The 16591-nt window shown below is 37.1% G+C and overlaps 2 protein-coding genes and 1 long non-coding RNA gene across 4 annotated transcripts in view; 2 read left to right on the forward strand and 1 right to left on the reverse strand.

Moving 5' to 3' along the window:
• LOC307169983 overlaps positions 1 to 16591 on the reverse strand; it is a 553579-nt gene that overhangs the window by 468386 nt on the left and 68602 nt on the right. The window lies entirely within an intron of this gene.
• The window catches only part of LOC307169929 (uncharacterized protein), a 251796-nt gene that overhangs the window by 9808 nt on the left and 225397 nt on the right, over positions 1 to 16591 (forward strand). The window contains exons 4-8 of one of the 2 annotated variants that reach the window (XM_079890805.1): positions 303 to 614; positions 787 to 897; positions 1001 to 1026; positions 1788 to 1886; positions 2028 to 2176. In XM_079890805.1, coding sequence (XP_079746931.1) covers positions 303 to 614; positions 787 to 897; positions 1001 to 1026; positions 1788 to 1886; positions 2028 to 2165 — 686 coding nt within the window. In that variant the 3' untranslated portion in view covers positions 2166 to 2176. Of the gene's footprint in view, positions 1 to 302; positions 615 to 786; positions 898 to 1000; positions 1027 to 1787; positions 1887 to 2027; positions 2226 to 16591 lie in introns of those variants that run through there. The other variant, XM_079890804.1, reaches the window with a different exon arrangement.
• Positions 5887 to 16591, forward strand: part of LOC307169974 (uncharacterized protein) — a 50477-nt gene continuing 39772 nt past the window's right edge. Inside the window, exon 1 of the mRNA XM_079890878.1 lies at positions 5887 to 6370. The gene's annotated coding sequence lies outside the window, so the exon portion shown is untranslated. The remainder of the gene's footprint in view (positions 6371 to 16591) is intronic.

A 16591-nucleotide genomic window follows, 5' to 3' on the forward strand; every position in this document is an offset into this window, starting at 1 on the left:
ATAAATAAATTACTTATTTTCTAAATGATAAAATCTTCTACACCATTCACCCCAAAGGAGTTAGTAATGGTTAACAGATGCCACTTATGCATCGCCGCTGTGTCCTGTACACTCGTTGCAGGTTTGCATTGAATGTTATTTGCGGTTGGCTGATGCTGAGGATGTATTGTGTGATGCATTGCTCTTGAGCTTTTGGACTCTATTGTGACTTTTTCATTTCCAAGAAATGGATGAACTTTGTAGAAAAGCACTTAATCTCTGTCTGTGAACGTTCTCCTGTGTTTTACTGTATGTTGAGACAGATGGAGGTGACAGGCTGTCGGTGATGGAGGGAAATTCTGTCACTCTAGAATCTGGTGTTTCTAAAATACACAGAGATGATGTGATAATATGGAGGTGTGAATATGGAGACTCTGTCATAGCAAAAATGAGCTTTGGGATCTTCGCTACGTTTGATGGCGCTGATGGGAGATTCAGAGGGAAACTGAAGCTGGACTACAAGACCGGATCTCTGACCATCAGGGACACAAGTACTAAACACACTGGACTTTATCATCTCGATATCACCGGCAACCGACGCACCATATTCAAGAGATTCAATCTTTCTGTCTATTGTGAGTATCTGAAGTCTTTTGAATGTAACAACAATATGTTTTCAAATTAACTGAGGTTAATTGAGCAAACTAGTCATATTATATTGTAACTGACAACCAAAACTGAAAGTTGCAAACGCCAGTCAGAAATGATGGTCAGATTGCTGATTGGTTGATCTCTTTATCATTACAGCACAAGATTGGTCTCCATTTGTTATAGCAGTAATTGGTGTTGCTGTTCTGCTTCTGGTCGTGTTTGTTGTGACTTGCTGTCGAAACAAGGTCTCTCGTCAAGTAAAATTGGGTAAGTATTAGAAAAAGCCAATATAACTAGTGGAACATTGAGATTTATTGTGTAAAAGACAAAAAAAAAAACATTTTAAATCTGTTTAATGTTTTTAAAACAGACAATTGGAGGAATCCAGAACATCAGGTGAGATCCTGTTTTCACTATTATTTGCAGCATATACTGTATAATAAAATTGGTAACAAAATAAATTTTGTTTGCGCTGCCTTTAGTTTTTCAGGTATTTGACTTTATTTTACGATTTATTTTTTTACTGTCGGTGCCGTAATCTGTTGTCAGCTTAAAAAAGATGTAAAATGTAAAATGATGTAAAACCTTACATGTCAAATGTAACAAGAAACTTTTGGGATGAATGATGCCAGTCTTGCCATCCAAATCGCTGTCTTATTTACGTTGTAATTATTATTATTATTTTTTTTTTTTTTTTTTTTTTTTTTTTAAGAAGCTAAATAAAATAAATGTATTTATTCTAATTTTGTTTTATTGGCTGGATTAAGTTCAAACAGTGAAAGCCTACAGTATTTTCTGCATGTTGCTGATCATATCTTATGCTCTGAGCTTATTTCCTGTAATAGTGTTTTATTTCAGGTCTCTGGTGTAATATGAGAATGGTGGTTTGCATTTTTGCGTGGCTTTATCAGATTTGTGCAATCACACTGGAGTCATATTACTAAAACGAAGGTGGAAATCAAATTCAGCCAAAAAATATTCAGAAAGCCTCGGTCAGCTTAATCAGAAACACTGATCTCAAAGGTTTCTGGTTTCTGGTTGTTGTCTGCGTTGTGTGTTTTGTGTTGTTAAACACAGGGTGGCAGTTTGGCTGGATCTTTTATTCCTGACTCTGCCTCTTTGAGTGAATTGCCCTTAACATTCTCTCTCCCATTCAGTTACCATGCGAAAAGGAAGAGGGGACAGAACAGGAAATTATGTTATGTTCAAACATCATGCCACCGAAAGGCAAAGTCACTCAAATTTCATTCCGTCAGGTGTGTGTTAATGAACGATTTTGAGTGAATTCTACTCAATGATACATATATTTAACAGTATAATTTAAAGTTATAGAGCTTGTTACAAAGGCTATTGTTTGCTGTCACTCTAACCTCTCTATTAAATCTCTCCCTCTGTAGTTTCAGGAACACTCATACACAGCAAATTGCCTGAGCCAAACATTCTCGGCAAACTTTAATCGCATGAATTACCCCACCGTCACAGAGATGGAAGATCACAGTGGAACACGGAGACGCCTGCTAAAGAAAGTGATGTGACGTGCAGTAAAGTATGGTGTCCCATTCTCGGATTTTCTGATCTGCATTTCACCCTTCCAGGTGCACACACACACACACACACACAGCAGTGAGAACTGAACACACACACCGTGAACACACACCCGGAGCCCATCTGATACTTCTGAAAATCAATCAGTTGAAAACGAGTGCTGATAATAAATGTGTTTTTTTTTTTCCAGAAAACAAGCGAGTCTTCATTCCGTATCTATCCGGACAGCCTTTGGTGGGTCAGCACCCTGAGCTGGCAACTTGTGTATGGTGAAGAGCTATAAGAGCCAACAATTTTTTTCTTAGCTTTTCATCAGGAATCATTTCATTAATTAAAGCCCTGTTGGTCTGATATCCATATTGATCAGTGATCCAGCACTGATGCTTTGTGGTTTTAGTTTGTTTGACAATATAATGTTATTGTACGATTTCCACACACATTTATATACATTAATTAGAACATGGTGCTAACCTCATGAATGAAAATATAATGCAATCTGAGTCATTTTGTGTCTTATCTAAAATACTGTCAGATTCTCAGACTCCTCACATCTGCTAAACTTGTTCTTTAGCAACCAAGGAAAAGACTGTTTTAAAGTCAAGTAGGTTTTTGGAAGATCTTTTGTATGTTCATGTGAAAAACAAATTGTATGTAATCACAACAGCTGTGAATTTGTTTGTGAAATTAATCTAAGAATTTTATTATTGTAAATTAATGTGTACTGAACTATCACTGAATCATTTAAGACCTTCACCTTTAAACTTTAACATTTCAGGCTTCTGATCTAAGGATTGATTAATAGAGTGTGTGTGTGTGTGTGTGTGTGTGTGTGTGTGTGTGTGTGTGTGTGTGTGTGTGTGTGTGTGTGTGTGTGTGTGTGTGTGTGTGTGTGTGTGTGTGTGTGTGTGTGTGTGTGTGTGTGTGTGTGTGTGTGTGTGTGTGTGTGTGTGTGTGTGTGTGTGTGTGTGTGGCTTCAAGAAAGCAAACGTATATCTGTTGTTACTTCATTTATGCTGTTTATCTCTTTTAAATTGCTTTTTATATTTGCTCATTTCATTTTATGATTTTATATTTTTGTTACTTTCAAATCTTATGTTTTTGTAATCTTCACCATTGACTTAGAGAGAAGGGAAAGTCTCCATTTCAATGAATGCTTTCACTGTGATATAATACTTGTTGCATCTGCTCAAAGTCTGTATATATAAAGCAAGTTTGAGTTTGACATTTAATTTGATTTTTTTATATATATACTTTGCAGCTCATTTTTCTGAAACAAAGGAAATGAATTACAAATGTGATAAATGCCAATAAAAACAGATCTGATTTTCCCATATTGACTTGAATCTTTGACTAGAGTTTGTAATCAGAAATAACTCGTCATCTAATAAACTGTAATTTTTACCTTTTTAATATTATAATTTTGAAACAAAGGTTACTATTGTAAATTAAATTGCTTTGTGCATTATAAGTGCATAATTTTCTTTGTGCATAAGTGCATAATTAAATTACTTTGTGCATTATAATCCTAATATAGCCTACAGTATACAATAGTAATAGTGAACTGTTGCCTATAGCAAATAGCATTACACAAGCATAATATTCTGTGGGAATAATGACCCATCCCTCTAGTGGTCAAATGCTGCTATAGTTTCATTTCTGAGGGGGCTCTGCAGCACATGTAGGAAGACAGATCATTGTAGATTTAAATATTAAAAAAAAAAAGTGGGCTGGCTGGGTAAAGGAGAGAACACATGTTGGGTTATTAATGATTACGGATTAACTTCAGTCCTCTAAAGTTTTTTTTTTTTTTTTACAGTATTGCATGTTTCATATAGTTGTAATACATATTATTTCAGATCATTTAACAAATATTATAAGTAAAAATCAAACATTTAGAAGTAATTCAAGTGTAGCCTAATCGACCAATCTATGTTGTCCCGTTTCCACAGTAGCAGTTTTAACATTAAGTGACATGGCATCGTGACTACAAACAGCGTGATTATTGTTCATGAGTCCAACATTCAGCCAACGCAAGAAATCATGCAATCTACATGACGGAAGACGTTATGAAAAATCTTTTACTATTGTAAGTGTTGGGAAAATACACTCTTAATTACTAGAATAGTTATTAAACTTGTGTGTATTTCTGTTAAAGCTGTCTCACATGTGAATTTCTCTTTTTAAGTTGTATGGTATAACCACTAGGGGGAGCTCTAATCATGTTTAGGTATTCTGGTACTTTAGAACTGAAGAAGAGCTGTGTATGTATGTTAAAGGGGTGGTTCGGAATTTTTGACATCGTCAGCCTGGTTGTTATTCATCAGTGGAGAAATAAAAAAATAAAAAATTTCCAGTCCTTATATTTGGATAGTTAGCCGATGCTAGGCTAGCGCGAGTCAATGGGAACAACTAGTAGCCAGCCATTAAAAAACGTTTTACCCACTCCACAGTGCACCAAACGCAAATCAATTAAAACTATCGATGCAAATGTCCGTTGAGAGAATAATGTTAGAAATCAAACTTACCTTTCAACACATTGCATTAGTTATAATTTGTTCCCTGTAATCATAAGCCTTGTCTACAGCAGCAGCGGAGTGATATTGATTACCTAGGCAACCAAGTGAGCCGGTACACACATGTACTGCGCACACTGTAGAGCGCTTCTGTTCTGTTTACTTTTTGCCGCATTACTAACCGGAGCAAAGTAAAATTCCGCAGCTGCTGAGAAACTAGTTCCTTTGGGATCATAGAGATGAAAGGTAAGTTTGATTTCTAACATTATTCTCTCAACGGACATTTGCATCGATAGTCTAGTGTTTTAATTGATTTGCGTTTGGTGCACTGTGAAGTGGGTAAAACGTTTTTTAATGGCTGGCTACTAGTTGTTCCCATTGACTCGCGCTAGCCTAGCATCGGCTAACTATCCAAATATAAGGACTGGATAATTTTTTTTTTTAAAAATTCTCCACTGATGAATAACAACCAGGCTGACTTAAAAATGAGGTCCGATGTCAAAAATTCCAAACCACCCCTTTAATGTTGTTTGAACACTGTTGAACACGCAGTAAAGGGTGACGCACTTTTTGTTCTGTGCGTTTAACTGAAAAAAAAAAAATTGTATTCCGAGTCTTAATTAAAAACCAACAGTAACATTAAAGTAACTTGTATCGCTACTTGGTTGGACCTTGTTACTGAAACACAAAATAACCAATAGCATTCTCAAGCACCAAGCAGACCGGTCCATGTACTAATCTTTAAAGTTCTCTTATATACATATTTTATACATATTTTGTACATATATTTAACTGCAGATGCTGAAATTAAATGCACTGTGTGGTAAAGAACAAATTTTTGAGTGTCCGTAACCTTTATATAGGTGACGAGTTCAAATTAGAATTAGCCTATGATTTGTCAAAATACAACAATCCAAAATATATTTATGGATAATCAAAACCTAGTTGTATGCCAAAACGGCTTGCCATAGCTTTGCAGTTCATTGTCAAACAAATGTCTCCTAGCATCCGAATCCTAGTGGAGAAACTCTGCTAGTGCTAGCATTGGTGTACCGCTGTGTACCGTTCAGAGAGGGGGCGTGTTTCACACACTTATTTCCGAAAACGTTTACTGAGAGGTTTTAATATGATGTAGTGCCATTTTCTATCAATTTCATTTTTTTAAAAGCGAATGTTTATATCATGTGTTCATCACATCTCGCTGCGTGCCGCCATGTTCGCGTGACGTCACGCGCTCTCGCATCACGTAAACAAAGCTTATGGACTTCCGCGTGAGTTGGAAATATGATTTAAGAGACTTTTCTTATCAGAAGTTGAAAAGTATCACTTCGTAGGTGGACTAATTAACATTAAATCTTAAAAATAATATTGCACAGTTACAGTTTACAAGTACAAATGATCACATTTACGATTTTCACCTGGTGGATGTATGATAAACGGATGAAAAGTTCCCACAGACTTGGAACGAACGATTGAGGGACCCGAGCAATATCATAGTTGATTGGACTCTTTAGCCTAGTAACCAACCACTAGCAACCACACGGAACACCCTATCGACCACAAAGTAGGTCTCTGAAACCTCAGACCACCTTGACAGGTGATCGACTATTGCAAAGCTGGAGAAGGTGCATATCTTCATCAGTCCAGAAGTCTGGAGTTTGACGCCATCAGGATCCCTCAAGGTGAGATTAAGTTTGGTAAACGCCTTTTTCAGACACATTTGGGGATTTAATTCTAATTCCCTGTGACTGTTCTGACTAAATGTTGTTGTTTCAAATTGAATTAATTACGTTTCATTGAATTACGTTTGAATGCGATGTTAATTATGAAATTCTTGTATATTTTGGAGTTGCAGAATTTGCAGAAATCGTTTGTAAAGGTTCTTACGTAAATCTATTAAGGGCAATTAATACAAGAATAGGGTTATGGACCCTTATGTAGACAGCAATTAATTGTAGCCTAGCCTATATATGTTTCATTAAAGAGTCTGTACACCGCAAATCACACTCATATTCTCTGTCGCCATTAAAAAAAGGTGTTTAGCCCTATATATAAATTGAATAAAAATTTCCTTATAGTGTGTCCGGTTATTTTCTGTCGGCTAGAACCAATCCGATTCGTGAATGAATTGTTCTTTTGAGTCGGCGCTTTTTCAGCGGGGTAAAGTTAGTTTTGTTTTCGATATTTCCCGGACATTCGCTGAAAAATGGCAATACCTCCTAAACGACTTGGCCAAAAATTATTTAAACCCTATTGCCTCTAAAAAGGCAAGGCTAACAATGTTTCACAAGCTTAATTTTCCGTATTTTCGCTCTATATAATAAGCACTGTCCCTCAAAAGCTGCCGCAATATGAGTTTCGCCAGGAAAGCTCGCTCTTGACGGAGAAGCGAGTAAGGGACCGTGGGGAAAGTGCACTTTTTCTTCGTTTTTGAGGAAAACGCAGAGGGTGTGTTTTTGTAATAGCTTTTTGATTCCAGTGCAGTTCGGTAGGGGGCCTCAGTGGGCATTTTTAACAACCTCTCCTTTACCCCTACTGGCTGAAATGGGTATTGCATGTCCAAAATTAACATTCTTTTTGTAATAGCTTTGTCCAGCAGTGAGACAGAGACATCTGACCAATCTCATTAAGTAGAGGAGGACAGGGGACAACTTTCACAACCTCTTGTTACCCCTACTGGCTGAAACGGGTATTGCATGTCCAAAATTAACATTCTTTTTGTAATAGCTTTGTCCAGCAGTGAGACAGAGACTTCAAACCAATGTCATTAAGAAGAGGAGGACAGGGGACAACTTTCACAACCTCTATTTTTACCCTTACTGCTCTACTTTCACCCCTACTGGCTGAAATGCGTATTGCATGTCCAAAATTAACATTCTTTTTGTAATAGCTTTGTCCATGAGTTAGACAGAGACATCTAACCAGTCTCATTAAGTAGAGGAGGACAGGGGACAACTTTCACAACCTCTATTTTTACCCCTACTGCTCTACTTTCACCCCTACTGGCGGAAATCGGTATTGCATGTCCAAAATTAACATTCTTTTTGTAATAGCTTTGTCCAGCAGTGAGACAGAGACATCTAACCAATGTCATTAAGTAGAGGAAGACAGGGGACAACTTTCACAACCTCTATTTTTACCCGTACTGCTCTACTTTCACCCCTACTGGCTGAAATGGGTATTGCATGTCCAAAATTAACATTCTTTCTGTAATAGCTTTGTCCAGCAGTGAGACAGAGACATCAAACCAATGTCATTAAGTAGAGGAGGACAGGGGACAACTTTCACAACCTCTATTTTTACCCCTACTGCTCTACTTTCACCCCTGCTGGCTGAAATGGTTATTGCATGTCCAAAATTAACACTTTTTTGTGATAGCTTTGTCCATGAGTTAGAAAGAGACACCAAACCAATGTCATTAAGTAGAGGAGGACAGGGGACAACTTTCACAACCTCTATTTTTACCCCTACTGCTCTACTTTCACCCCTGCTGGCTGAAATGGGTATTGCATGTCCAAAATTAACACTTTTTTGTAATAGCTTTGTCCATGAGTTAGACAGAGACACCAAACCAGTGTCATTAAGTAGAGGAGGACAGGGGACAACTTTCACAACCTCTATTTTTACCCCTACTGCTCTACTTTCACCCCTACTGGCTGAAATGGGTATTGCATGTCCAAAATTAACATTCTTTTTGTAATAGCTTTGTCCAGCAGTGAGACAGAGACATCTAACCAGTCTCATTAAGTAGTGGAGGACAGGGGACAACTTTCACAACCTCTATTTTTACCCCTACTGCCCTACTTTCACCCCTACTGGCGGAAATCGGTATTGCATGTCCAAAATTAACATTCTTTTTGTAATAGCTTTGTCCATGAGTTAGACAGAGACATCTAACCAGTCTCATTAAGTAGTGGAGGACAGGGGACAACTTTCACAACCTCTATTTTTACCCCTACTGCCCTACTTTCACCCCTACTGGCGGAAATCGGTATTGCATGTCCAAAATTAACATTCTTTTTGTAATAGCTTTGTCCATGAGTTAGACAGAGACATCAAACCAATGTCATTAAGTAGAGGAGGACAGGGGACAACTTTCACAACCTCTATTTTTACCCCTACTGCCCTACTTTCACCCCTACTGGCGGAAATCGGTATTGCATGTCCAAAATTAACATTCTTTTTGTAATAGCTTTGTCCATGAGTTAGACAGAGACATCTAACCAGTCTCATTAAGTAGTGGAGGACAGGGGACAACTTTCACAACCTCTATTTTTACCCCTACTGCCCTACTTTCACCCCTACTGGCGGAAATCGGTATTGCATGTCCAAAATTAACATTCTTTTTGTAATAGCTTTGTCCATGAGTTAGACAGAGACATCAAACCAATGTCATTAAGTAGAGGAGGACAGGGGACAACTTTCACAACCTCTATTTTTACCCCTACTGCCCTACTTTCACCCCTACTGGCGGAAATCGGTATTGCATGTCCAAAATTAACATTCTTTTTGTAATAGCTTTGTCCAGCAGTGAGACAGAGACATCTAACCAGTCTCATTAAGTAGAGGAGGACAGGGGACAACTTTCACAACCTCTATTGTTACCCCTACTGGCTGAAATGGGTATTGCATGTCCAAAATTAACATTCTTTTTGTAATAGCTTTGTCCAGCAGTGAGACAGAGACATCTAACCAGTCTCATTAAGTAGAGGAGGACAGGGGACAACTTTCACAACCTCTATTTTTACCCCTACTGCTCTACTTTCACCCCTGCTGGCTGAAATGGGTATTGCATGTCCAAAATTAACATTCTTTTTGTAATAGCTTTGTCCATGAGTTAGACAGAGACATCAAACCAGTGTCATTAAGTAGAGGAGGACAGGGGACAACTTTCACAACCTCTATTTTTACCCCTACTGCTCTACTTTCACCCCTACTGGCGGAAATCGGTATTGCATGTCCAAAATTAACATTCTTTTTGTAATAGCTTTGTCCAGCAGTGAGACAGAGACATCTGACCAGTCTCATTAAGTAGAGGAGGACAGGGGACAACTTTCACAACCTCTATTGTTACCCCTACTGGCTGAAATGGGTATTGCATGTCCAAAATTAACATTCTTTTTGTAATAGCTTTGTCCAGCAGTGAGACAGAGACTTCAAACCAATGTCATTAAGAAGAGGAGGACAGGGGACAACTTTCACAACCTCTATTTTTACCCTTACTGCTCTACTTTCACCCCTACTGGCTGAAATGCGTATTGCATGTCCAAAATTAACATTCTTTTTGTAATAGCTTTGTCCATGAGTTAGACAGAGACATCTAACCAGTCTCATTAAGTAGAGGAGGACAGGGGACAACTTTCACAACCTCTATTTTTACCCCTACTGCTCTACTTTCACCCCTACTGGCGGAAATCGGTATTGCATGTCCAAAATTAACATTCTTTTTGTAATAGCTTTGTCCAGCAGTGAGACAGAGACATCTAACCAATGTCATTAAGTAGAGGAAGACAGGGGACAACTTTCACAACCTCTATTTTTACCCCTACTGCTCTACTTTCACCCCTACTGGCTGAAATGGGTATTGCATGTCCAAAATTAACATTCTTTCTGTAATAGCTTTGTCCATGAGTTAGACAGAGACATCAAACCAATCTCATTAAGTAGAGGAGGACAGGGGACAACTTTCACAACCTCTATTTTTACCCCTACTGCTCTACTTTCACCCCTGCTGGCTGAAATGGGTATTGCATGTCCAAAATTAACACTTTTTTGTAATAGCTTTGTCCATGAGTTAGACAGAGACACCAAACCAGTGTCATTAAGTAGAGGAGGACAGGGGACAACTTTCACAACCTCTATTTTTACCCCTACTGCTCTACTTTCACCCCTACTGGCTGAAATCGGTATTGCATGTCCAAAATTAACATTCTTTTTGTAATAGCTTTGTCCAGCAGTGAGACAGAGACATCTAACCAATGTCATTAAGTAGAGGAGGACAGGGGACAACTTTCACAACCTCTATTTTTACCCCTAATGCTCTACTTTCACCCCTACTGGCTGAAATCGGTATTGCATGTCCAAAATTAACATTCTTTTTGTAATAGCTTTGTCCAGCAGTGAGACAGAGACATCTAACCAGTCTCATTAAGTAGTGGAGGACAGGGGACAACTTTCACAACCTCTATTTTTACCCTTTCTGCTCTACGTTCACCCATACGGGCTGAAATCGGTATTGCATGTCTAAAATTAACATTCTTTTTGTAATAGCTTTGTCCATGAGTTAGACAGAGACATCAAACCAATGTCATTAAGTAGAGGAGGACAGGTGACAACTTTCACAACCTCTATTTTTACCCGTACTGCTCTACTTTCACCCCTACTGGCTGAAATGGGTATTGCATGTCCAAAATTAACACTTTTTTGTAATAGTTTTGTCCATGAGTTAGACAGAGACACCAAACCAATGTCATTAAGTACAGGAGAACAGGGGACAACTTTCACAACCTCTATTTTTACCCCTACTGCTCTACTTTCACGCCTACTGGCGGAAATCGGTATTGCATGTCCAAAATTAACATTCTTTTTGTAATAGCTTTGTCCAGCAGTGAGACAGGGACTTCAAACCAATGTCATTAAGTAGAGGAGGACAGGGGACAACTTTCACAACCTCTATTTTTACCCTTACTGCTCTACTTTCACCCCTACTGGCTGAAATGCGTATTGCATGTCCAAAATTAACATTCTTTTTGTAATAGCTTTGTCCAGCAGTGAGACAGAGAAATCAAACCAATGTCATTAAGTAGAGGAGGACAGGGGACAACTTTCACAACCTCTATTTTTACCCCTACTGCTCTACTTTCACCCCTACTGGCTGAAATGGGTATTGCATGTCCAAAATTAACACTTTTTTGTAATAGCTTTGTCCATTTGTTAGACAGAGACATCAAACCAGTGTCATTAAGAGGAGGACAGGGGACAACTTTCACAACCTCTATTTTTACCCCTACAACTCTACTTTCACCCCTACTGGCGGAAATCTGTATTGCATGTCCAAAATTAACATTCTTTTTGTAATAGCTTTGTCCAGCAGTGAGACAGAGACATCTAACCAATGTCATTAAGTAGAGGAAGACAGGGGACAACTTTCACAACCTCTATTTTTACCCGTACTGCTCTACTTTCACCCCTACTGGCTGAAATGGGTATTGCATGTCCAAAATTAACATTCTTTCTGTAATAGCTTTGTCCAGCAGTGAGACAGAGACATCAAACCAATGTCATTAAGTAGAGGAGGACAGGGGACAACTTTCACAACCTCTATTTTTACCCCTACTGCTCTACTTTCACCCCTGCTGGCTGAAATGGGTATTGCATGTCCAAAATTAACATTCTTTTTGTAATAGCTTTGTCCATGAGTTAGACAGAGACACCAAACCAGTGTCATTAAGTAGAGGAGGACAGGGGACAACTTTCACAACCTCTATTTTTACCCCTACTGCTCTACTTTCACCCCTACTGGCTGAAATGGGTATTGCATGTCCAAAATTAACATTCTTTTTGTAATAGCTTTGTCCAGCAGTGAGACAGAGACATCTAACCAGTCTCATTAAGTAGTGGAGGACAGGGGACAACTTTCACAACCTCTATTTTTACCCCTACTGCCCTACTTTCACCCCTACTGGCGGAAATCGGTATTGCATGTCCAAAATTAACATTCTTTCTGTAATAGCTTTGTCCAGCAGTGAGACAGAGACATCTAACCAATGTCATCAAGTAGAGGAGGACAGGGGACAACTTTCACAACCTCTATTTTTACCCTTACTGCTCTACTTTCACCCCTACTGGCTGAAATGGTTATTGCATGTCCAAAATTAACACTTTTTTGTAATAGCTTTGTCCATGAGTTAGACAGAGACATCAAACCAATGTCATTAAGTAGAGGAGGACAGGGGACAACTTTCACAACCTCTATTGTTACTGGCTGAAATGGGTATTGCATGTCCAAAATGAACATTCTTTTTGTAATAGCTTTGTCCAGCAGTGAGACAGAGACATCAAACCAATGTCATTAAGTAGAGGAGGTCAGGTGACAACTTTCACAACCTCTATTTTTACCCCTACTGCTCTACTTTCACCCCTACTGGCTGAAATCGGTATTGCATGTCCAAAATTAACATTCTTTTTGTAATAGCTTTGTCCAGCAGTGAGACAGAGACATCTAACCAGTCTCATTAAGTAGTGGAGGACAGGGGACAACTTTCACAACCTCTATTTTTACCCCTACTGCCCTACTTTCACCCCTACTGGCTGAAATCGGTATAGCATGTCCAAAATTAACATTCTTTTTGTAATAGCTTTGTCCAGCAGTGAGACAGAGACATCTAACCAGTCTCATTAAGTAGTGGAGGACAGGGGACAACTTTCACAACCTCTATTTTTACCCCTACTGCCCTACTTTCACCCCTACTGGCGGAAATCGGTATTGCATGTCCAAAATTAACATTCTTTTTGTAATAGCTTTGTCCATGAGTTAGACAGAGACATCAAACCAATGTCATTAAGTAGAGGAGGACAGGGGACAACTTTCACAACCTCTTTTTTTACCCCTACTGCTCTACTTTCACCCCTACTGGCGGAAATCGGTATTGCATGTCCAAAATTAACATTCTTTTTGTAATAGCTTTGTCCAGCAGTGAGACAGAGACATCTAACCAGTGTCATTAAGTAGAGGAGGACAGGGGACAACTTTCACAACCTCTATTTTTACCCCTACTGCTCTACTTTCACGCCTACTGGCGGAAATGGGTATTGCATGTCCAAAATTAACATTCTTTTTGTAATAGCTTTGTCCAGCAGTGAGACAGAGACATCTAACCAGTCTCATTAAGTAGTGGAGGACAGGGGACAACTTTCACAACCTCTATTTTTACCCCTTCTGGCTGAAATCGTTATTGCATGTCCAAAACCAGTGTTATTAAGTAGAGTAATTTTAAAGTAAAGCTGCTTTAAACAATCAGAATTGTAAAAAGTGTTGTATATATAACGGTTACTTGACTTGATATTAAACTAAAAATAATATATATATATATATATATATATATATATATATATATATATATATATATATATATATATATATATATACTGTTTGATTTAAAATTCAGAGATTTCACCCAAAAAAATATTCAGGACAACAGCCATTTTGACAGAACTCGTGTTTATGTGAATTGGAGGAGATTGAACAAACTGATCAAACAACATAAAACATTTAAAAAAATATATAACAGAGTACACATTTTTTTTGTACAATTACAATTTCAACCGATTTTGTAGTTTTTAACTACAGAATGCACACAACCACAGAATATTCTTAAATTTTTTAATGTCTCTTTTTGGAATGTTGACACAGATAGAGTGATACCACCTTTCGCATTTGCTGCACCTAATCTGGTGAGGGAAAATTGTGACAATTAAACTTTGTATACTTTTATATTAAATCGAACGTTCATTTACAAATAAACTTTAATAAAAAAAATCTTGCGACATGAATAAGTAATATTATTTTCAACTTGAAAACAATGAAACTAATGAAACTATTTTATCTTTATTTACATACAGTTTTTCACAGCTTTGGTGCATTTCTCAGATCAGAAAGGAAATTCTCATAACTAATTGTTCAACCTCCACATCCTCTATTCACTTGTTCATATTATAAAACTAGTTTCTCATTCTTTTGAACAAGTTGTGAAAGCTTTAGTACAGTCATGCTATTGATTATGTACAATTGTCTGCGGTTTCCAAAATTATCAGTTGCTAATGCCATGTTGCTTAAAATGTATTACATATTTATCTGTGCAATAGTCTTACCCTTCAAAACATCTAGTCATTAGTTCATTATATAAGGCATTAAATGCTAAATGTTTGATCTAATAGTTGTCATAAACAAGCATATTTTCTACACATTTCAATTATACTTTTTGTAAATCTGCCATGAATTGATGAATTGTGCAGGTGAATCTTGATTTTCACTGCTGAAGATAATGTAGATCAACCAATGATAAACCATTTCTCTGAAATAGCTCAAAGTTTCACCTTCAATATATACTTCAACCCTCAAGTATATACACATAGTGCTGTTGCATGCAAAAGCAAAGTTCTGCCTAAGGGGTCTTTCCTGTGTTTTCCTTGATAATGTTGTTGTTTCGCCTTTGTGCCCCTATTTCTAATAATATTTTAATGTGTTTTTTTTTTTTTTTTTTTTTTTTGACTGACCACTAGTAAAAGTGTAACTGAATCCTGTCCAGTCTCTTTCAATCAATAACTCACATACCGTAGTGTGTAAATTTGTACTTTTCAAATGGATATATGACATACAGAAGTGCAGCTTTGTAAATTACAGTAACTGTCAACAAAATGGTTGCCATAGTTTACATTATATTATCCCTCCAGAGTACACTGTTATATTAACAACATGACTAAGCAATATGACTGTCTTATCCGTACACAATGACACAAGGACTTGTCTGATGGCACTGACATGTTCATTGACACAGATATTTACTTTTGAGAGAAAAACTAAGGATTATGAGCAAGAGACTGGCTTTTGGCTAATCCATGGTGTTTTGCTACTGTATTTGTACGAATTGTTTTGAGAAATGCACTTACTGTTTTACAAATGTAGAGGATGATTTGAGAAATGTATCAAAGCGACAGAGAAAAACTGTCTAGAAAAGTACTACAGAACATTTGCTATAAAGTTATTTCAAACTTAACTGCATACTAATTACATAAGTATCTGCATACTAATTATTTAAGTACTTTTAATAATTTAACACTTGAAATCTATTTCTAATATATAATTTAATAATAAAATGTACTTAGAAAAGGACACAAACCCATGTATTCCGACCCACAAGTCCAACAGGAGACTCTTGTCCACAAAAGGAGCAATGATCCTTGGGGTTGAAAACTGTAAATAGATTTTTTGCAAATCAGTGCTCTATTTGAACTGTTCAGATTTTTAACAGACAGACAGACAGACAGACAGACAGACAGACAGACAGACAGACAGATAGATAGATAGATAGATAGATAGATAGATAGATAGATAGATAGATAGATAGATAGATAGATAGATAGATAGATAGATAGATAGATAGATAATTGGCTACATAAACGGCAGCCAATCAAATTTCTTCTGGTAAGTCAATAAAACTGAAATGGCTTACAATCACAAGACAAGAAATAATCTTATATTATGATCAAATTAATATTTGTAATACAATTTGTGAAAACTGTAATAAGATGTAATTCAGCTACTTTTTTATTATTATTATTTTTGTACTCAGTAAAAATGATTTACACTTTATAATACATATAAATAGAAATAAAGTGTTTCCAAATCAATTGCAAATTTTATAGTTATTTCATGGTTTATATATTGTAGTCTCTTAACTTTTAAATTATAAATATATTACTATAGTATATACAAATAGTGAATTCTTCATTTCTTTTCAGGGTAGAAATCAAAATATTTTAATTAGGTCATATGTAAAGACAAATGCTTGATGCCATTATAATAACCAATACATATTTAAACAGTATGTTTTCATTACCATTGTAAAGCCAACATAATAATACAAATCAAACTCACCACTCAAAAATGACTATAGATCAGTTTGTGGGAGCCTTGGCTTTTCATGCCCATGTGTAGTAAAAGAGCACTCACACTGAAGGATTAGTGCAAGATTCTCATTAATTGTGTGCTTACAATACATACCTGATGCTTCTAGGATTATTCCAGCCACCCCCTTACGTAGCTTGGACAGGAGACGCATACGGGAAGGTATCATTATTTCAGATGGTGTCACTGGAAATGCCTCCACCACCTCCTTAGCCAT

Source organism: Squalius cephalus (assembly GCF_949319135.1).
Source record: "Squalius cephalus genome assembly, chromosome: 13".
Classification (NCBI taxonomy): Eukaryota; Metazoa; Chordata; class Actinopteri; order Cypriniformes; family Leuciscidae; genus Squalius; species Squalius cephalus.